General features: G+C 39.5%; 2 protein-coding genes across 4 annotated transcripts in view; one reads left to right on the top strand and one right to left on the bottom strand.

Moving 5' to 3' along the window:
- Positions 1 to 12430, top strand: part of lama1 (laminin, alpha 1) — a 53202-nt gene extending 40772 nt beyond the window's left edge. The window contains exons 49-63 of the mRNA XM_084103547.1: positions 151 to 301; positions 1371 to 1515; positions 2051 to 2192; positions 2291 to 2405; positions 2509 to 2676; positions 3140 to 3291; positions 5740 to 5922; positions 6389 to 6572; positions 7276 to 7382; positions 7928 to 8117; positions 8683 to 8835; positions 9128 to 9281; positions 10773 to 10906; positions 11579 to 11795; positions 12185 to 12430. Coding sequence (XP_083959673.1) covers positions 151 to 301; positions 1371 to 1515; positions 2051 to 2192; positions 2291 to 2405; positions 2509 to 2676; positions 3140 to 3291; positions 5740 to 5922; positions 6389 to 6572; positions 7276 to 7382; positions 7928 to 8117; positions 8683 to 8835; positions 9128 to 9281; positions 10773 to 10906; positions 11579 to 11795; positions 12185 to 12336 — 2347 coding nt within the window. The 3' untranslated portion in view covers positions 12337 to 12430. The remainder of the gene's footprint in view (positions 1 to 150; positions 302 to 1370; positions 1516 to 2050; positions 2193 to 2290; positions 2406 to 2508; positions 2677 to 3139; positions 3292 to 5739; positions 5923 to 6388; positions 6573 to 7275; positions 7383 to 7927; positions 8118 to 8682; positions 8836 to 9127; positions 9282 to 10772; positions 10907 to 11578; positions 11796 to 12184) is intronic.
- Positions 12431 to 12780: 350 nt separating this feature from the next.
- arhgap28 (Rho GTPase activating protein 28) overlaps positions 12781 to 22855 on the bottom strand; it is a 32369-nt gene continuing 22294 nt past the window's right edge. For all 3 annotated transcript variants that reach the window (XM_084103544.1, XM_084103545.1, XM_084103546.1), the window contains exons 8-15: positions 21986 to 22063; positions 21108 to 21267; positions 20342 to 20424; positions 18289 to 18486; positions 17089 to 17223; positions 15187 to 15314; positions 15042 to 15106; positions 12781 to 14379 (exon numbers count right to left, since the gene is read on the bottom strand). In XM_084103544.1, coding sequence (XP_083959670.1) covers positions 14294 to 14379; positions 15042 to 15106; positions 15187 to 15314; positions 17089 to 17223; positions 18289 to 18486; positions 20342 to 20424; positions 21108 to 21267; positions 21986 to 22063 — 933 coding nt within the window. In that variant the 3' untranslated portion in view covers positions 12781 to 14293. The remainder of the gene's footprint in view (positions 14380 to 15041; positions 15107 to 15186; positions 15315 to 17088; positions 17224 to 18288; positions 18487 to 20341; positions 20425 to 21107; positions 21268 to 21985; positions 22064 to 22855) is intronic.

Genomic DNA, 22855 nt, shown 5'->3' with positions numbered 1-22855 from the left:
ACACTCACTCACACACACACACACACACTCGCACTCACACACACTCACTAACACACACACACACACACTCACTCACTCACTCACACACACACACACACACACACACACTGACGCTCTTCACCAGCGGCTGACCTCTGAACTCTGTTCCAGTCCCCGCACTGAAGACACCTCGTTCCACTTCGACGGCAGCGGGTTCTCTGTGGTCCAGAAGTCTCTGCGCTCGATGTCCACCAGCGTCGTCATGTTCTTCAAAACGCTTTCTCCCAACGGCCTGATGCTGTATCTCGCCTCCAACGGCACGGTATGTCCCCTCTCCAGTGTGGGGGAAAAAGTTATATTTTTGGGCAAATGTAAAGACCCTTTCACAGCAAACGTGAAATAATAATCCTCAGGCTGAAGGATATGCAGATTGACTGTACAGTAAAGGTGGATTACAAGCTCGAGCAAACCGTTCAGCTGATATTCAGGATAACGGGAGAAAAGATGCAGGAGAAACAAGTTTAACACTTAATTCACCAATAAAAACAAAAAAATATATATTCATTTTTGCTTATGGTTTACCTGAATCATCGAAGCTCAGAAACAAGTACGTTAGTCAATAAAGTGAGATTAAATGCATAAAAATTTATGTTTTAATTAACATATTTAGTCATTGGAGGTTTGCAAAGTATTCTGATTCTGCATTTCACAGATTTTAGTCATTTTGAGGAATATTGTGTGAATATTGTTTTTTTGTGTGCAAGAGAGATGAGTAAATTCTCACATTTAGAACTACAATAACCATCATGTTCACACACACACACACACACGCCTCTGCACTTCGATTTGTAACTAGCGCTACTAATTTGAAAAACGAACTCAGATATTTTGTTGTAAATTTTAAAAGTAATGCGTTACTTTACTAGTTACTTGAAAAAGTAATCTGATTACGTAACTCAAGTTACTTGTAATGAGTTACACAGAACACTGCCCGTCTCTCTCTTTAATCCAACACTGAAGTGATTAACCTGCAGTTCATCCACTGGCCACTAGAGGCTGCAGAAGAGACTCAATCCCATAGACACGCATGTTAAAATGCCCAACTTTACAGCAGAGAAACACGTTTACAGTCTGGTGCAAAAACTGGTTTTGGTCTATAAAGCTAATTTTACCCTTCATGACGACTGTGGGGTTGGGATGTTTTTATAACTCATCTGTTTAAATTATATTAAGCCTTAAAGTTCTGCATAATTAAGGGTGTGGCCACTTGAGTGACAGGTGGATTGCCTCTGATGTCACTACTAGCCATTTGTCTGCTGTCTGTTAGCGTGACGTCACCTCAGCTAATCACAATTTCGTTTATCCCTCACGTTTGTCCTCTGTGCTTGTAGAGAGACTTTCTGTCCGTCGAGCTGGTGGAAGGGAAGGTTCACCTGACCTTTGAACTGGGCTCAGGCGCACTCACCATGACCTCGAACAGAACATACAACACCGGATCCTGGTACAGAATCGCCCTGCAGAGGAACAAGCGCAAAGGTGCCGTTTTATTCTCCATTCTTATTGATGAGTTGTTGAACCCTCATCCTTCCCCCGGCTCATTTTGACTCTAAAAATATTTCAGATTTTTTATTTTTTTATTTAGTGTTCATCAGAGGGGTCCAAGACCTCAGGACTTTTGCCGCACTTGAACCATGAATACACAGACAACTTTTTTTTATAAATTAACATTATCATGTTTTATTATTTTATTTCCACAAGAGGTCAGCAAAGACACCCAATGTAAGATATTTAGAATTTAGAGTTATTTTTAATTTGTTGAAAGAATGTGAGGAATGTGCTTAAATTACTATTTATTTATTATTTATTGATCAAATCTAGTAATTTAAAGGTAAATAAAAAAAAAAAATCTCCCAAAAAATTGCATTAAAAATAGAAAAAATATGATCAAAATGTAATAAAATAAGCTTTCTGGGCAAAAAAAAAAATCAAGTATAATTTTATGGCTTCGGGTCATTTTGACCCGTGAGGAAGGATGAGGGTTAACATGAGACGACATCTGCTCTGTCCGCAGGGCATTTATCGGTGATGGCCGCTGATAACCCGTCCGAGAGAGAGGTCATGGAGGCGGAGTCACCGGGCTCGGCCTCTGACCTCAATCGCTCTGACCTTGACCCCATTTACATCGGTGGATTACCAGCCTCTCGACCAATCAGGTATGACCAGCCTCTCAAGACATGCTGGAGTTGCATCATTTCTTTAAATGTTTAAAATAATTTGTCTTTAAATGCAACTCTTTTTTGGATCTTCGCAGGAGGCAGGTTGTCGCTCGCTCTTTTGTCGGGTGTATGAAGAACGTTGAAATCGCTCGTACGAACTTTGACCTGCTCAGAGAGGCGTACGGAGTGAAGAAAGGCTGCGTCCTCAAGGTACAGTTATTATAGTCAAATAAATTATTTATTAGTATTATTTAGTTATTAGTATTTATTTAGTTTTGGAGATTTTTAAAGTTGTGTTTGCGTGTGTTTCCAGCCCATCCGCAGCGTGTCTGTGTTCGGCAGTGGTTTTCTGGAGATGCCCGGTGTTCTCCTGGGTTCCCATACGGAGATCGTGAGCAGCTTCTCCAGCACACGGGATCACGGGATCATCCTGGCGGGATTTAGCCGAAGCGCGGGACGCTCGCGCCGACACACACCACAGGTCAGGATACGATCCTGTGTAAGAAAAATTTCCGACTTCGGTCTGACAATACAGTATAAAGTAAAGTAAAGTAAAGTAAGGTTGGGGATCGTTTGAATTTAAACGATTCTGATTTTGATTCTGCTTATCGATTCCTAATTGCGATTCCAATAAGGTAAAAAAAAAAACTTGGATATCATTCACATTTAGTCTTATTGTGAAACATTTAATTCTAGTGGAATATCATGAACAAAAATCAACAGGATAAAGAACACTTACACAAGGAACGTTTGCCTGTGGTTTAAAAATACCATAGAAGAACAACTAGCCTGACTAATATAAAATTCAAACATTATTAAAGACAAGTAAACACTAAAAACATTAAAATTTTGCAATGCGGACAAATAGATTCAGGACTCGACCCTCAGTGTCTCTGTAAACCTGTCCGATCACGCGTGTGTTTAATCTGTCGCTCTGCTCTCAGCCGTTCCTGCTCGTGATGCTCGCGTCCGGATTGGTGGAGGTCCATGTGGGCTTGGCAGAGGGCGGAGCCGTGCACAAAGCCGTCGTCCAATCACAGAACGGCTCCTTCAGTGACGGACAGGAGCATTCGCTCGTACTGCAGAGGAACAAAAGGTGTGTAGCAGCAGTGTTACCAGTGAGAACATGCTTGAGCTTTGGTTTCTTCATCTCCGTATTTCTCCATGTTTCTTCATCTCCATGTTTCTCCATGTTTCTTCATCTCCGTATTTCTCCATGTTTCTTCATCTCCATGTTTCTCCGTGTTTCCCCATGTTTCTTCATCTCCATGTTTCTCCATGTTTCTTCATCTCCATGTTTCTCCGTGTTTCTTCATCTCCATGTTTCTCCATGTTTCTCCATGTTTCTTCATCTCCGTGTTTCTCCGTGTTTCTTCATCTCCATGTTTCTCCATGTTTCTTCATCTCCATGTTTCTCCGTGTTTCTCCATGTTTCTTCATCTCCATGTTTCTTCATCTCCATGTTTCTTCATCTCCGTGTTTCTCCATGTTTCTTCATCACCATGTTTCTTCATCTCCATGTTTCTCCGTGTTTCTCCATGTTTCTTCATCTCCATGTTTCTCCGTGTTTCTCCATGTTTCTTCATCTCCATGTTTCTCCATGTTTCTTCATCTCCATGTTTCTCCATGTTTCTTCATCTCCATGTTTCTCCGTGTTTCTCCATGTTTCTTCATCTCTATGTTTCTCCATGTTTCTTCATCTCCATGTTTCTCCGTGTTTCTCCATGTTTCTTCATCTCCATGTTTCTCCGTGTTTCTCCATGTTTCTTCATCTCCATGTTTCTTCATCTCCGTGTTTCTCCGTGTTTCTCCATGTTTCTTCATCTCCATGTTTCTCCATGTTTCTTCATCTCCATGTTTCTCCGTGTTTCTCCATGTTTCTTCATCTCCATGTTTCTCCATGTTTCTTCATCTCCATGTTTCTTCATCTCCATGTTTCTCCGTGTTTCTTCATCTCCATGTTTCTCCGTGTTTCTCCATGTTTCTTCATCTCCATGTTTCTCCGTGTTTCTCCATGTTTCTTCATCTCTATGTTTCTCCATGTTTCTCCATGTTTCTTCATCTCCATGTTTCTCCGTGTTTCTCCATGTTTCTTCATCTCCATGTTTCTCCGTGTTTCTCCATGTTTCTTCATCTCCGTGTTTCTCCGTGTTTCTCCATGTTTCTTCATCTCCATGTTTCTCCATGTTTCTTCATCACCATGTTTCTTCATCTCCATGTTTCTCCATGTTTCTTCATCTCCATGTTTCTCCATGTTTCTTCATCTCCATGTTTCTCCATGTTTCTTCATCTCCATGTTTCTCCGTGTTTCTTCATCTCCATGTTTCTCCGTGTTTCTCCATGTTTCTTCATCTCTATGTTTCTCCATGTTTCTCCATGTTTCTTCATCTCCATGTTTCTCCATGTTTCTTCATCTCCATGTTTCTCCGTGTTTCTCCATGTTTCTCCGTGTTTCTCCATGTTTCTTCATCTCCATGTTTCTCCGTGTTTCTCCATGTTTCTTCATCTCCGTGTTTCTCCATGTTTCTTCATCTCCATGTTTCTCCGTGTTTCTCCATGTTTCTTCATCTCCATGTTTCTTCATCTCCGTGTTTCTCCGTGTTTCTCCATGTTTCTTCATCACCATGTTTCTTCATCTCCATGTTTCTTCATCACCATGTTTCTTCATCTCCATGTTTCTCCGTGTTTCTCCATGTTTCTTCATCTCCATATTTCTCCATGTTTCTCCGTGTTTCTCCATGTTTCTTCCTCTCCATGTTTCTTCATCTCCATGTTTCTTCATCACCATGTTTCTTCATCTCCATGTTTCTCCGTGTTTCTCCATCTCCATGTTTCTTCATCTCCATGTTTCTTCATCACCATGTTTCTTCATCACCATGTTTCTTCATCTCCATGTTTCTTCATCACCATGTTTCTTCATCTCCATGTTTCTTCATCTCCATGTTTCTTCATCACCATGTTTCTTCATCTCCATGTTTCTCCATGTTTCTTCATCTCCATGTTTCTCCATGTTTCTTCATCTCCATATTTCTCCATGTTTCTCCGTGTTTCTCCATGTTTCTTCATCTCCATGTTTCTTCATCTCCATGTTTCTTCATCTCCATGTTTCTTCATCACCATGTTTCTTCATCTCCATGTTTCTCCGTGTTTCTCCATCTCCATGTTTCTTCATCTCCATGTTTCTTCATCACCATGTTTCTTCATCACCATGTTTCTTCATCTCCATGTTTCTTCATCTCCATGTTTCTTCATCACCATGTTTCTTCATCTCCATGTTTCTCCATGTTTCTTCATCTCCATGTTTCTCCATGTTTCTTCATCTCCATATTTCTCCATGTTTCTCCGTGTTTCTCCATGTTTCTTCATCACCATGTTTCTTCATCTCCATGTTTCTTCATCTCCATGTTTCTTCATCTCCATGTTTCTTCATCTCCATGTTTCTTCATCTCCATATTTCTCCATGTTTCTCCGTGTTTCTCCATGTTTCTTCATCTCCATGTTTCTTCCTCTCCATGTATCTTCATCTCTGTTTCTCCATCTCCAGGTCGATCTCAGTGCTGGTGGACGAGCAGAACACAGTGGTTCTGAAGCTGGGCTCGTCTGCAGAGAAAGCTCTGGCTCTGGGCCGGCTCTTCTTCGGTGGTGTTCCTCCAGGAGAACGAGCTGTTGTTCCGGGATCCTCCGACTCCTTCTACGGCTGCATCAGGAACACAGCAGTGGACGGCACGTGAGTGACACACACACACACACACACACACACACACACACACACTCACTCACTCACTCACAGACACAAACACACACATTCACACACAATTAACAATTAATCGCGATTAATCGCATCCAAAATAAAAGTTTTTGTTTACATAATATATGTGTGTGTGCTGTTTAATTATTTTGTATATATAAATACACACACATGCATGTCTATATAATATTTGCATGTATATATATATATATATATATATTTATAAATAATTTATATTATATATAGGAAACATTCCTTAAATATATACATGCATGTGTGTGTATTTATATATACAAAATAATTATACACAGCATATATTATGTAAATACAATCTTTTATTTTGGATGTGATTAATTGTTGCACAGCACTAATATATATATATAAATATATGAAAATATCATCACAGAAAGCGACTGAAGGTGTAATGTGTGTGTCCGTGCGTCAGGTTGTTGGATCTGTCCGGCGCGCTGCACTACGAGCACGTGGACATGGACAGTTGTTTACTGGAGGAGAGACCCAAACGTGTGCTTTTACCGGACGACCTGGAGGCGGAGCCGACCTCTGACCCCTCCACACGACCCCTGACCCCTGCGGCGGAGCTGAGCGCACTCACACCGGGCAGTACCAGCGTGAGTCTCTCACACACACACACTCACTTACTCGCACACACACACACACACACACACTCACTCACTCACTCACACACTCACTCACACACACACACTCACTCACTCACTCACACACACACACACACACACACACTCACACACACACACACTCACTCACTCACACACACACACACTCACACACACACTCACTCACACACACACACACACACACACACACTCACTTACTCTCACTCACTCACTCACACACACACTCACTCACACTCACACACACACACACTCACACACACACACACACTCACACACGCACACACACTCACTTGCGCGAAGGGAATATTTATAAATATTTAGTGCAGTGCAAATATATTTATATTCATACATCATCGCCTGGATGCTGTTTATCTGTTTGCACGATGAACTTCATGAAGGTCGTGTGAAAGCTCAGTTGTATTTCATTTTATTCAAATAATGAAGGTGTTTTTTATTATTTTAGTACCAAAATATTTCTTAGCAACTCACTATGACAGGCATGTTGTGTGACATTCTTCAGATAGCGTTGAGTTTCACTGAACATCTGTAAGATCGTAAGAATGTCACGCCCTTATATGGGCGCCTGCCGAACTCTAACATTCACACAAGCGTTTCACGGCATGTATTGTGCAAGTCTCTGTACAAACTGAACTTTAACTGAACTTCCCTTCCTCAGTGTGCAGCCCCGGACCCAACACACACCATCCCAGAATCCCACCAGTTCGGACTGTCCCGACACAGTCACATGATCATGGGCTTCAAGAATAAGACCGTCAGAACCAGGTAAACCAGTCAACCCGACCCGTTCGTAATCATATATTACCCATCAATCTGCTGTTGTAGACTCTCATAACGCTCCATTAAACTCTCTTTAAACCAACATTCTGTGTTCAATATGACTCCATGTTGATATTATTATTGAAAAATAAAAGCAAAAATCACGTTCATGAGCTCACGATGGAAGAGCATCACAAAAAACATTCAAATAAACAATGATTGGACACTTGAAATCAGAAAGCACAAAATAAACTTTTTATGACAAATTCAGTACAACAATAAAATAACCTTTACAGTCACATGATTCTGAGCAACAAAATAAGAAAAAAAGAAAAAACTGTTATATATTATATATATATATATATATATATATATAAAAAGGTTATTATATTATTTAATATTATTATAATATTATAACTAACGGGTAAAATATCCCCCACTACTGTATATTCACTTTAAACAGTCTTTTCACAGATTGTAACAGGTAATGATGTAACGCTTCACTGTGTGTGTGTGTGTGTGTGTGTGTGTGTGTGTGTGTGTTGTCTCAGTTTCGTGGTGAAGCTCTCCGTGCGGACGTTCGCTCACAGCGGCCTTCTGTTCTACATGGCTAACGCTAACCAGCAGGATTACGCGGTTCTGCAGCTTCAGGCGGGCCGTCTGCTTCTGTCATGTGACCTGGGCCGAGGACCCGCCAGCGCCACGATCCCTGCTGGCATCAGCAACGGCCTCTGGCACACCGTGAGTTAAACCACCTCCACCCTGACTAGCCGACAATTAAAGGGATAGTTCACCCAAAAATGAAAATTAGCCCATGATTTACTCTCCCTCAAGCCATCCTAGGTGTATAAGACATTCTTCTTTCAGACGAACACAATCAGAGTTATATTAAAAAATATCTATCCATCATATATATAGATGCGCTTTTATGATGGATAGATGCACTTTTATGATGGATAGATGCACTTTTATGACGGACAGATGGACTTATATGATGGATAGATGCACTTTTATCATGGATAGATGCACTTTTATCATGGATAGATGCACTTTTATCATGGATAGATGCACTTATGATGGACTTCAGAACAGAAACGGCCATTCACTGCCATTATAAAGCTTGGAAGAGTCAGGACATTTTTTAATATAACTCTGATTGTGTTCGTCTGAAAGAAGAATGTCATAAACACCTAGAATGACTTGAGGGAGAGTAAATCATGGGCTAATTTTCATTTTTAGGTAACTTTCCCTTTAAGAGTCAGACAGTCCTTGAATAACACTAATGTGTGTGCGTGTGTGTGTTCAGGTGAAGGCCGAGTTCAGTAAGAAGTCAGTGATGGTCAGTGTGGACGGCAGCGACTCCGACCGCATCTCCACTAAAGGACACACACTCGACGTTGAGGGGAAGTTGTACCTCGGAGGAATTCCTTCCACATACACAGCCAAGAGGATCGGAAACGTAACTGATGCTTTTCACTTCAAAACCAGTGTGAAATGTTTTCATATAAAGTCTTGATGTTGTTTTCAGGCTCTACTAGAACAGGTTTTCCTGCTTGAATGTTGATTATTTTCCCCATATTCTCCATTGTTGCAGTAATGTTGCTGTAATGAGCTTTTTCATGATCAAACAGCAACATTACACACTAAAGAAAGATGAAGATGTCTTTACTATGAGTTAAAAGTGTAAAAAGCACAGGAATGTCCGTGTTAACCCGAGGTGTGTGTGTGTGTGTGTGTGTGTGGTTCTGCAGGTCACACACAGTCTGGCGGCTTGTCTTCAGGATGTGACTCTGAACGGTGTGCGTATGGACCTGAACCGGCCACTGGTGGCCGATGGGACGAGCTCCTGCTTTAGAGGCGCTCAGGACGGGACCTTCTTCAGCAGAGACGGATACGCAGCTTTCAGTGAGCAGAACCTCCTCTAGTACTCTCTCTCACACATCTCAGAGAACAGAACCTCCTCTAGTACTCTCTCTCACACATCTCAGAGAACAGAACCTCCTCTAGTACTCTCTCTCACACATCTCAGAGAGCAGAACCTCCTCTAGAACTCTCTCACACACATCTCAGAGAACAGAACCTCCTCTAGAACTCTCTCTCACACATCTCAGAGAGCAGAACCTCCTCTAGAACTCTCTCACACACATCTCAGAGAACAGAACCTCCTCTAGTACTCTCTCTCACACATCTCAGAGAACAGAACCTCCTCTAGAACTCTCTCACACACATCTCAGAGAGCAGAACCTCCTCTAGAACTCTCTCTCACACATCTCAGAGAGCAGAACCTCCTCTAGAACTCTCTCACACACATCTCAGAGAACAGAACCTCCTCTAGTACTCTCTCTCACACATCTCAGAGAACAGAACCTCCTCTAGTACTCTCTCTCACACATCTCAGAGAACAGAACCTCCTCTAGTACTCTCTCTCACACATCTCAGAGAACAGAACCTCCTCTAGAACTCTCTCACACACATCTCAGAGAACAGAACCTCCTCTAGAACTCTCTCTCACACATCTCAGAGAGCAGAACCTCCTCTAGTACTCTCTCTCACACATCTCAGAGAACAGAACCTCCTTTAGAACTCTCTCACACACATCTCAGAGAACAGAACCTCCTCTAGTACTCTCTCTCACACATCTCAGAGAGCAGAACCTCCTCTAGAACTCTCTCACACACATCTCAGAGAACAGAACCTCCTTTAGAACTCTCTCACACACATCTCAGAGAACAGAACCTCCTCTAGTACTCTCTCTCACACATCTCAGAGAACAGAACCTCCTCTAGTACTCTCTCTCACACATCTCAGAGAACAGAACCTCCTCTAGAACTCTCTCACACACATCTCAGAGAACAGAACCTCCTCTAGTACTCTCTCTTACACATCTCAGAGAACAGAACCTCCTCTAGAACTCTCACACACATCTCAGAGAACAGAACCTCCTCTAGTACTCTCTCTCACACATCTCAGAGAACAGAACCTCCTCTAGAACTCTCTCTCACACATCTCAGAGAACAGAACTCTCTCACACACTTAAAAAGTCAAAATTATTAAAAATTTGTAAGATGAAAACTCAAAATTATGATGTCATAATTTTTACTTTTTATGCCATAATTTTATTTTATTTCATAATTATGACTTTTGATCTATGATTGACTTCTTGTCATGATTTTGACATTTTGTTATGATTCTGACATTTGTCATCATAATTTTGACTTTTAATGTCACTGACTTTGTCATAATTTTGCATTTTTGTTATAATTTTAACTGCCAATTGACTTGTTTCATAATTTTGACTTTTTTTGTCCTTTTTAGCTCATAATTGACTTTTTTTCATAATTTCAACTTTGTCATAAATTTGTCTGTTTTGTGTGCTAAATGTGTCTGCTCCTGCAGTGAAGGAGGGCTATAACGTGGGCTCGGACGTGACGGTGAGTCTGGACTTCCGCTCCACGGCTCCCGACGGGATTCTGTTGGGAATCAGCAGCACGAAAGTGGACGCCATTGGCCTGGAGCTGCTCAACGGACAGGTACGGTTAGCCTCCAGTACGGTTAGCCTTCAGTGACCGGTGTTACGGTGACCGTTAGTCAGTAGGGTTAGCTTTCAGTACGGTTAGCCTTCAGTACGGTTAGCTTTCAGTACGGTTAGCCTCCAGTACGGTTAGCCTCCAGTACGGTTAGCCTTCAGTACAGTTAGCCTTCAGTATGGTTAGCCATCAGTACGGTTAGCCTCCAGTACGGTTAGCCTTCAGTACGGTTAGCCTTCAGTACGGTTAGCCTTCAGTGACCGGTGTTACGGTGACCGTTAGTCAGTAGGGTTAGCTTTCAGTATGGTTAGCCTTCAGTACGGTTGGCTTCCAGTACGGTTAGCCTCCAGTACGGTTAGCCTCCAGTATGGTTAGCCTTCAGTACGGTTAGCCTTCAGTGACCGGTGTTACAGTGACCGTTGGTCAGTAGTTAGCTTTCAGTATGGTTAGCCTTCAGTACAGTTAGCCTTTAGTACGGTTAGCCTTCAGAATGGTTAGCCTCCAGTGACCGGTGTTACGGTGACCGTTTGTCAGTACGGTTAGCTTTCAGTATGGTTAGCTTTCAGTACAGTTAGCCTTCAGTATGGTTAGCCTTCAGTACGGTTAGCCTCCAGTACGGTAAGCCTCCAGTGACCCGTGTTACGGTGCCCGTGACTGACGCTCGACCCGTCGCAGGTGGTGTTCAGCGTGAATAACGGCGCAGGCCGGATCTCGGCGAGCAGCAGGAGCAGCGTGAGCATGTGTGACGGGCGCTGGCGGACCCTGGTGGCCAACAAGCAGAAGCACAGCTTGAGTCTGACCGTCGACGGCGTGACGGTGACCGTGGAGAACCCGTACTCATCATCCACATCGGCCGAGACCAAAAACCCCATCTATGTGGGCGGACATCCAGGTACTGACTTCAGCATCGGCCCGTTTCTACGGGAACGGCGTAATGTCACTGACTTTTTGTCATAATTATGTCTTAGTATGTCATGATTTTGACTATTTGTCATAATTTTTAATTTTTCTTATAATTGTAATATATATTAATTGTAATATAATTGTAATTGTTATAATTTGTCATAATTATGACTTTCTATAATTATGACATATTCATTCTAGTCTTTATATAATTATAATAACGTGTCATAATTTAGAATTTTTGTCATGAATCAAGATCTTGACTTTGTCCTAAAACTTTTTTATGTCATAATTATGACTTTTTATCTATAATTATGATTTAGTATGTCATGATTTTTAGTTGTTGAGGTTGACGGTGTGTGTGTGTGTGTGTCACAGCTGAGGTGAAGCAGAACTGTCTCCGCACCAGAGAGTCGTTCCGCGGTTGCATGAAGAATCTGCGCGTCTTCAAGGGTCACGTGACTGACGTTCTGGACTTCAGCGCCGCGTTCACACACACACATGTGTTTCCTCATTCCTGCCCTGCATAAAACCATAATTCATCATGTCCTGAGAATAATCATAGAGATTTTACCCAAAACTTTGACTCTGTTAAGTAACACTTTACAATAAGGTCTCATTTGTTAACATTGCTTTTATTTTTGAATAGTAAAATTAGTGAAAATCAAACTGTTAATTTTTATGTTAGTTCACAGTGCATACATTTGATTTGAAAAATGTTTAACATTTAAGAGTTTTACATTGTTCATGTTAACTGAAACCTTATTGTGACGGTTTACCAGATTTGAAACTAGTTAATAAAACACAACTTGTTTCTTAGTCGAGCGTGTGGCTTGTTTTACTGATGATGAAACCAACATTCCTTCACTATCTGGAACATTCCAGAACGCTGATACTGACACGGATTCAAACAAAGAGCTTTAGAGACACAAACTTGTTCAGATGAGTGATCTTATGCAACAATGACACACTGATGAGGTTTCATGTGTTTTAATTGGATTAGTTTCATAATGACCTGTAGTTTCACCCAAATATTACAGCAACTTCATTCCATATTTAACATCATGATATGAAATCTATGATATGGCTACATCTTCTTCATAATACTCACTGTGACTTCATGTTTGGCCGGCGTATTAATAATAATGTGGTTTTGATGAAATGAGGCTACAGAAAATATTCCCATGGCTTTGCTGTAAAACGGTCGCTATGATAAAACACAAGCAAACGCATTAATCATGAGCTTCCACAACTCAAATGAGGAAAATAAATGATTCGATGCACAAATTCAGTTGGCAACGTCAGGAACGTGTTACTACAAAAACAATCAAATAAAAAAAATTCAATCAATAAGTGCACATTTCAGTACATCATACATAAAAAAACAGCTTTAAGATGAAAAAACAAACATATTCAGAGCATCAAAAGTATTACTGGCAGGCACTGAAGTACATCATCAGGGGTCAAAGGTCATCTGTCCTGAATGATCTTCTTTGTTTCGTATGTTCATCAACTTTTAATGTTTCAGTTTTCACTCGAGTCCTTCATCAGTCCGGGTAGTGTTTGATGACATCGGCATTAATATTCATCTGGTTTAATTGAGGTCATATTTACCCGTGCAGCTCATATTTCAAACCAAAATCAAAAGGCAAAATGTCAATGACATTATTTCAACATTCAAACACAAATTCACATTACTGTAAAATTATTGTAATACATCAGGGCATGTTATGTTTTTGATTAATGGTCATTCTTATTATTGTAACAGTAATGCATTCATTAAAGGCACTACATCAACTGTTAATTAGTGCTGTGAAACGATTAATCGCATCCAGAATAAACGTTATATATATGTGTGTGTACTGTATAATTATTTAGTGTATATATAATCACACACACATGCATGTATATATTTAAGGAAAATGTGTTATTTATATATAAAATATTATATATAAATATATATGTACAGGAAAGTATTTCTTAAACATATACATGCATATGTGTGTATTTATATATACAAAATAATTATACACAGAACACACACATATATTATGTAAACAAACGTTTATTTTGGATGAGATTAATCGTTGCACAGCTCTAATATTAATGTAAACATTTTCCCCCATTTTAGTAATTCATCAACAATGAGAATTTGATATAAAATGTGTTTTTTGTTGGATTTTGGGGTGAATACGAGCCGCTCGCAGGGTTCAGTTCACATGGCTTCATCACAAACATGCAGCTTATAGAAACAATACAAAATAATTATCATACAGCAGGATAAATTAGTGGTATAAATATTTTATGTACATGCTCTTTTTTACACTGGCTAGCGGTAAGAAGTGATGAAACATGCTTCTGTCCGGACGGTCACACACTTTTGGCACCAGGCAAACTCAATGACCAGCATTGAACCACGCCACAAAGGTCAACCTCAGGGTTTGACCTCTGACCTCCGCAGCACCTCTGCAGAAAACTGTTCTCAGGTCAGCGTGACTTTAACACCCATTCGCAGTGAGGATTAGCGTGGTAAACGTCTAGTAAATGTGCGTCTGGATCCAGGCAGCGCTCGCCTAGAGAGAACCAACCGGTCTTCAGTTATTCACTCACATTATATTATTACTAATAATATATCATATAATAACCAGGGGTGTAACGAAACCCTCATGTCACGATTCGATATCCCGATACTGAACTCACGATACCATATTATTGCGATACTCCAAGACATATGATAAAAGGCTAACAAAACATTTACTGTTGATTAAAATGCTAAATTTGATATTACATTGTGTGTGTAAATGAATAGTCTTGGACTTGGTGCTGAAACCCAAAGCACAGGACAATAGAGACACCAGAATAACAATATTCATGATTCTGAAAATACTGAATTATTGTAGATGAATATGCTTAATCTCTGTCACTGACTAGATATATTTAAAATAATGTAGGACACTTTTTACACAAATATTCCCCCATTGCATTATTATACATTATATTCAGCATTATATAATAGTTTAATATAGTACTGACACTAAAACTCTGAAAACTTGATTTTTTTCCTCACAGTAATTTTTATTTTGCTTAAACTATACACAATACATATTGTTGCATTTTTGTATTGTGATATATTGTGACATGATATATTGTTACACCCCTAATAATTACTATTTATTATTAATTTATTATCATTATATTATTAGTAATATAATGGCACTGATGATGTTCGACTCACCGATGTTTCCTCCCACCTCGAACAGACACTGTCTCTGTCGTCGACTACCGCTTCGCGACCCGCGCCTGCAATCGACAGTGATTGGTTAACAACATCGGTTGGTTGGGTCATGTGACCTGTGTGTGTACTGACGTGGTTCACTAACCCGTTCTCGATGTCGAAGCGTGCCGTGATGTCTCTGGCCTTCATCTCGCAGCTCAACTGAATCGCCATTGAAACCTTAGCGTGAAGCGGCGCGTGAACTCTGATGACTCCGTCTCGAAGATCAGTGACCTGAGGAACACACACACACAGACTTTATTATGTTATTATTACTAGTAGGGGTGTAACAATATATCGTGTCACAATATATTGCAATACAAAAATGCAACAATATGTATCGTGGATAGATAAAAATTACGGTGTGATAAAGAAGTTTTCAGAGTTTAAGTGTTAGTACTACATTAAACTATTATATACTGTAAATGTTCAAAATAATGTATAATAATGCAATGGGGGAATATTTGTGTAAAAAGTGGCCTACATTATTTTAAATATATCTAGTCAGTGACAGAGATCGAGCATATTCGTCTAAAATAATTCAGTATTTTCAGCTTCAGAATCATGAGTATTGTTATTCTGGTGTCTCTATTGTCCTGTGCTTTGGGTTTCAGCACCAAGTCCAAGACTATTCATTTACACACACAATGTAATATCAAATTTACCATTTTAATCAAAAGTACATTTTTTGTTAATCTTTTATCATATGTCTTTTATCAGGAGTATCGCAATGTTTGTTTACAAGTTACATGTTTTTCGCCAGTAGGTGGCGCCAAATGACTTCTTTGTGAGTGAGTCAGTCAGTCCATTCAGTTAATTCGTTCAAAAACGTTGTTTTCGTTCGTTGTTTAGGAACTAAACAAGGTTGAAATTATTTCAATAATAACTTTATTGTTACTTTTTTGTAGATTTTTTAAAAATATTTTTATTTTTGAACATCACCTTATAAGCCTCAACTGCCGAGCAACGCGTCACCGAGGAAATTTACGCGCCAATTTCGATCAGCGCTGACTGACTGACGGCCGTCGCGTGAAATCAGCGCTAAAAGGATGTTCCTCAGTGTCATGATGCATTATTTATTTCACGACTTTATGGCTGGACCTGGAGAATAAAAGCTCTAACAGACGAAGGTAATCGCACACGCTCAGTTTATCTCTTTCTTTCTCTCATACTCGATATAATAGGCTACTACAGTGCTGTAACTAGCCCACGCCGTCGTTGCTTGTTCTGCTGTTTACTATCAACGGCACATTTGAATCTGTGGCGGAAGACGTAGTAATCCATCTGAACAGATTCATATCGACTGATGTAAGTGAAGTTTGAGGCGCTCAAGTTAAAATATGTAACAGAACGTTTAATGTGATATAAGTAAACGCCTTATAGATGCCACATTCGGCCGCTCCGGATACGTCAGCGCGTCCGCCATCTTGGGTTTGTCAACATTTCAGACGCTGTACAAATTATAAAATCTCGTTCTGCATAAACGGCCACATCATATTATAAGGTTACACCAGAAATTCTCCAATGTTTTCATAAGCGCCTATTAACTAAAATATGTACTTGAAGTCCCTCTGAGATTTTAAGTTAATTCATTAAATTAACAACAAAATCACGTTCACGCAATGTTATTTTAGCATCATTTAGATACTGTTTTGTATGTATATAAATTGATATACACACACACATATATTATATAAACGCAAACCTTTATGTTAGATACGATTTATCGATTTAACAGCACTAATTTTATGTTATGGTTAATTAATCGTTTTTATTCATTTTATTTAAATTTTAGTATATTTAAGTGCTTAAAGTGAAACTAAATGTTGCCAAAAAATTTATTAGTTCAGTTAAGTTAACTTTCATTTTCAGTTAACTTTAATTTTATTCCAAATGTTTTTTTTTAATGGTTTTGGTTATAGCTATTATAACCCTGGTTCACAGCTCCCCAGTGTTGATTAACTTTTATCCAAACGAGGAATGAAGGTTCAGTCCCATGAGCACTCACTTCGCTGCGGTCTCGGTCCTTCTCCACGTTCCATCTCCTCAATAGCTTGCGTTTGGTTTTCTCTGAGGTCGGCGTTTTCTTGCCACTGGCGGCTTCGTTCATTTTTCTGACGTGGGAGATCAGGAAACACGGGACCTGCAGATACGAATATCAGACGTCAGCGACTCAAAGACATATTCATGAGCCCAGCTAATTTCTAATTTCTGAATATCAAGCGAAAACATGGTTAATGTAGCTTTTCAGATGCTCACCATCCACAGCATGTCCTGATGGCTAATGTTTTTTGGATTTTACTACAGTAACACCATGTTTTCTGGACTTTTACTACAGTAACACCATGTTTCCAGGCTTTTACTACAGTAACACCATGTTTTCTGGACTTTTACTACAGTAACACCATGTTTCCAGGCTTTTACTACAGAAATACCATGTTTTCTGGACTTTTACTACAGTAACACCATGTTTCCAGGCTTTTACTACAGTGACACCACGTTTTCAGGCTTTTACTACAGTGACACCACGTTTTCAGGCTTTTACTACAGTAACACCATGTTTCCAGGCTTTTACTACAGTAACACCATGTTTTCTGGACTTTTACTACAGTAACACCATGTTTCCAGGCTTTTACTACAGTAACACCATGTTTTCTGGACTTTTACTACAGTAACACCATGTTTCCAGGCTTTTACTACAGTAACACCATGTTTCCAGGCTTTTACTACAGTAACACCATGTTTTCTGGACTTTTACTACAGTAACACCATGTTTCCAGGCTTTTACTACAGAAATACCATGTTTTCTGGACTTTTACTACAGTAACACCATGTTTTCAGGCTTTTACTACAGTAACACCATGTTTCCAGGCTTTTACTACAGTAACACCATGTTTTCTGGACTTTTACTACAGTAACACCATGTTTCCAGGCTTTTACTACAGTAACACCATGTTTTCTGGACTTTTACTACAGTAACACCATGTTTCCAGGCTTTTACTACAGTGACACCATGTTTTCTGGACTTTTACTACAGTAACACCATGATTTCCAGGCTTTTACTACAGTGACACCACGTTTTCAGGCTTTTACTACAGTGACACCACGTTTTCAGGCTTTTACTACAGTGACACCACGTTTTCCACACATTTTTGAATATTTCTGGATATGAAGCGATCCCGTGGCTCATGCAGCTGCAGATGCTCACCGTCCACAGCAGGTCCTGATGGGTAATGAGGAGACGCACGAGTTGGGCGGCAGCAACGGCGACCTGCATCTCCTCCTGTTTGGCGTTCTTCCCGCGGAAAGTGAAGAGGTTTGGCGCTACGATCATGGAGACGTTCCACAGACTCATGCGGTTCATCGCCTCGTACGCCACCACCTTTCTCAGGAACTCCAGAAAAGCCTGAGAACAAACACCGCAAACAAACATAAATTTGACTCGCGCTGCATTGAGGCTTCATTCCCTGCGAGTCGAACCCGTGACCTCTGCTGACGTCTCCTGCATCTGTACTGCGTTTTCAGCAGATTTCAGCAGGAACAGAATCAGTGTGAATCTCCACATGAGAATATGGGCACCAAACATGACGTCAAACAAGCCTGATTCTCTCTCACTTCTGTGTGTGTGCGTGTGTGTGTGTGTGTGCGTCATCACAGATTCATGCCACTCATCCGACCGGTTCATCAACTTCACCTGAGAACATGCTCATTTAAACACACACTCAGTTCTCTAAATAGGGACATTCCATAGACTCGTACTGTTTTATTTACACTAAACCACAGAACGCTTATTTAAAATGTATTTTATTCTATCTTAACTTCTATAGATCTGTTTTTTATAAATGCCAGGTTTTATCAGATTAGCTCATGTCTGGGGAGAAATCTGACCTTAAAGAAGCAGTTCTCAAGCTTTAAAATAAGATGAAAATAAGACGTAAGCTGAAATCATATTTCTCATTTTAACAGCCATTTTTTGTGTTTTATACTTGGTTCTCCTGATCCTGGATATAATGGGGGTTTTTTGTGAGCAAATTCATATACATTTGAAGCTCCATAATAGGTTTTTGGCTATTGTGAGTAAAAACTAATTCTAAAAACCACAAACTATAATTTATCATTGGAAATAAAAAGCGTAAACTGTGAGCAAGTGTTATTTGATTTTAGTATCATTGAGATACTATTATGTTTTTATATTTTAAATTAGTTTTTATATATTTGAATTTTCTGTTTTCATTTTCATTTTAGTAAAAAAAGAAAATAATTTGTTGTGTTTTTATTAGTTATTGCTTTTTGTTAAATATGTTCATATTGTTTTTATTCATTTATATTTCAGTTTTAGTTATTTTAATATATCAAGTTAATCTAAATGAAAATGGGAAATGTTGCTTTGGCAACTTTTTTATTTTATTTCAGTTAACATTATATTTCAAGTAACGGAAATGTTTTTTTATGGTTTTAGTCAACTATAATAATGAATAATGGAACTTAATTATTTATAATTATATTATTTAATTATTTAAAATTACCGCCAGTCATAGTTTTAGTAAATAAATGGTTTGAAAATGTCATTATATCAGAAGTATCATAAATACATTGAGGGCCTTTTACTGTCTTTGAAAATGAGGGTGTTTGGAGTCAAAAAGACTTAAATGATAGTTAATTATTAGGGGTGTAACAATATATCATGTCAATATATTACAATACAAAAATTCAACAATATTGTGTATAGTTCACCCAAAATAAAAATTACTGTGAGGAAAAAATTCACGTTTTCAGAGTTTTAGTATCAGAACTACATTAAACTACTATATATATAATGTTGAATATAATGTATAATAATGCAATGTGGGAATATTTATGGCTCCTGATAATGCCAAATATCTGATGTTCCCAGTAAAAAGTGTCCTACATTATTTTAAATATATCTAGTCAGTGACAGAGATCAAGCATATTCATCTACAATAATTCAGTATTTTCAGGTTCAGAATCATGAATATTGTTATTCTGGTGTCTCTATTGTCCTGTGCTTTGGGTTTCAGCACCAAGTCCAAGACTATTCATTTACACACACAATGTAATACCAAATTTAGCATTTTAATCAACATGTTGTTTACCATTTATCATATGTCTTGGAGTATCGCAATAATATTGTATCGTGAGTTCAGTGTCGGGATATGTATCGAATCGTGACATGAGGGTTTCGTTACACCCGTATTATTGAGCTGATGATCTTCATGAACAGTGTGTGGAGATGAACAGACCTTCAGCGTGTCTCTGTTGGCTTCGGGAAGCAGCATGATGAGGAGATGAAGAGCCTGAAACTGGTGTTTGGCTGACGAGATACCTGACACACGGATGGAGGGAGAGAGAGATGAGTGACGTGACTCAGAACAGACAGTAGCCGCGTTTCCATTACCCTTCAAATTGCGCAAATTAAAATTGCAAATTGAAAATGCGCTCAATGGAAAAAAGTTTTTACAAGTTTTTATGCAGTGTTCAGGCAGTTCAAAAAAGGAATATTTCGCAAAACTGCAATGGAAACGAATCTGGCGAACGAAAAATGTATCATTCTTTAAAGAAGGCGCAGTGTGTTTGGACAGAAGACGAGAGAGTTCTTTATTAAACTCATAAAAGATAAAAGTATTACAGGAATAGCTACTGGATTCTAAACAACAAAGAAATGCCACAATCAAGAGCTTGAAGCAGATATTAATGCTATCAATTATTTATGCTAATCATTCATGCCTGGAAAACACGCCTACGTCTCCTTCGGTTAAAAATAAAACTGCGGTGGCTGGGATATATGTAAATCTACCAACATCCGTTGCTATAATTGTTGGAATGACTTATCAAGAGAGGAAAAAATGATGTTTTAGTCGCATAACATCGGTTAATGGAAACGTGGTCATTTCGCAATAGTTTTTTAGCGACATTTAGAAAATATCGCAAAAGTTTGGCGCAAATCTGTAATGGAAACGCGGCTACTGGTGGACTCGTGTGTGTGTGTGTGTGTGTGTTCAGACTCACTCTGAGCCGCTGTGAACGCTGGCAGATGCTGTTGGGTTAGCAAAGGATACGGCAGCTCGCGGATAAACATCTTCAACAAACCCGCCGCGTCGTTCTGGCGCACCTGATCCCAGTCGAAGCGATCCTCGTAGAACTTCAGCTCCAGCTCCTGACGCAGGTGCTGTGGAGGACAAACACATGCATTTATGAATATTAGGAATGTTTAAGGCCAGACAAGAAATTTGGTGAGCTCATTTTGTAAAGAAGGACTACACGCCTGCGCACATATATATTCAAACGCACATAACTATAGACTAAACGTAATACGCATGTGCGCGCCGTCAGCGTTTTCACAGATTCGCGTTTTTTAAGTTTACGCAGAGATGATAATGCTTTTCAAAAATGTTCACCGCTTGCACCTTTGAAACTGTTTCACAGTTTGCGTTCTCGAGCTCCAAACACTGTTGTTCTGTGAATGAGCGGCCAGAACACATTAAGGGATTTCTATTTCTAAGCGGCCCCTAAGTTAATAACTGATGATCTTTGCAATGGAAGTGAATCAATCAAAACTAACTTTATCTGGACAATAACTTTATTCTAGAGCTGCTGTAAAGCCTAAAGAATCTCTGTTACTGTAATCTCTATTATCACTGTAAAACTGCTTTGAAACACTCTATATTGTTAAAGCGCTGTATAAATGAAGGAGACTTGACATGAAACCAGCAGGAGTTACTCGTAGCCAAATTCATCAGTTGATGAACCGGTCAAATAACACTGAATTAAAATTAAATTAAAGCTGGAATCAGTGGGAGAAATCCAGGTCAGATGCTTTACGGATGTTTTACTGAGCAAAACAACACAAATACTGTGTTCCTCTGGAGTGATGATGGATTATTTACCTTCACTCTGGATGCTGATCCCGGGACCCTGAGGATTCCCTCCGTCTGTAACCCCGTCTGCTCCAGTTTAGACAACAGCTGAAAACAGAAACATAATCATTACATGAGACACACAAACACACATGCTGGGTATTAACATGGCTTTCTTGAAATTGACTACAGCAACACCATGTTTCCAGGCTTTTACTACAGTAACACCCAAGTTTTCCAGGCTTTTACTACAGCAAGACCATGTTTTCCAGGCTTTTACTACAGAAACGCAAGTTTTCCAGACTTTAACTACAGTAACACCCAAGTTTTCCAGGCTTTTACTACAGCAAGACCATGTTTTCCAGGCTTTTACTACAGAAACGCAAGTTTTCCAGACTTTAACTACAGAAACGCCAAGTTTTCCAGACTTTAACTACAGAAACGCCAAGTTTTCCAGACTTTAACTACAGCAACACCATGTTTTCCAGACTTTTACTACAGAAACGCAAAGTTTTCCAGACTTTAACTACAGCAACACCATGTTTTCCAGGCTTTTACTACAGCAAGACCATGTTTTCCAGGCTTTTACTACAGAAACGCCAAGTTTTCCAGGCTTTTACTACAGCAACACCATGTTTTCTGGACATTCACCATGGTAACGCCATGTCTTCCACAATAACGCCATGTTTTGTAGGCATCTACTGTGGTAACACCATAAGTTTTGAACATGTACCATGGTAACAACAGCACAGTCTCATTTGAGTAGCATGTCTGTGTGCTGTTGTTTTCTGACAGAGATGATTGAGATTCCAGCTCATTCAGACACACAGAGAGTCTTTATCAGTGACTGATAAGAGATCAGGACTCATCAGCTGTCAACGCTGCATTTCTGCTTCTCTA

This window comes from Abramis brama, assembly GCF_963993115.1.
Source record: "Abramis brama genome assembly, chromosome: 24".
Lineage (NCBI taxonomy): Eukaryota > Metazoa > Chordata > Actinopteri > Cypriniformes > Leuciscidae > Abramis > Abramis brama.
Note: the sequence above shows the minus strand (reverse complement) of the source record. Positions and strands in the feature narration are given on the sequence as shown.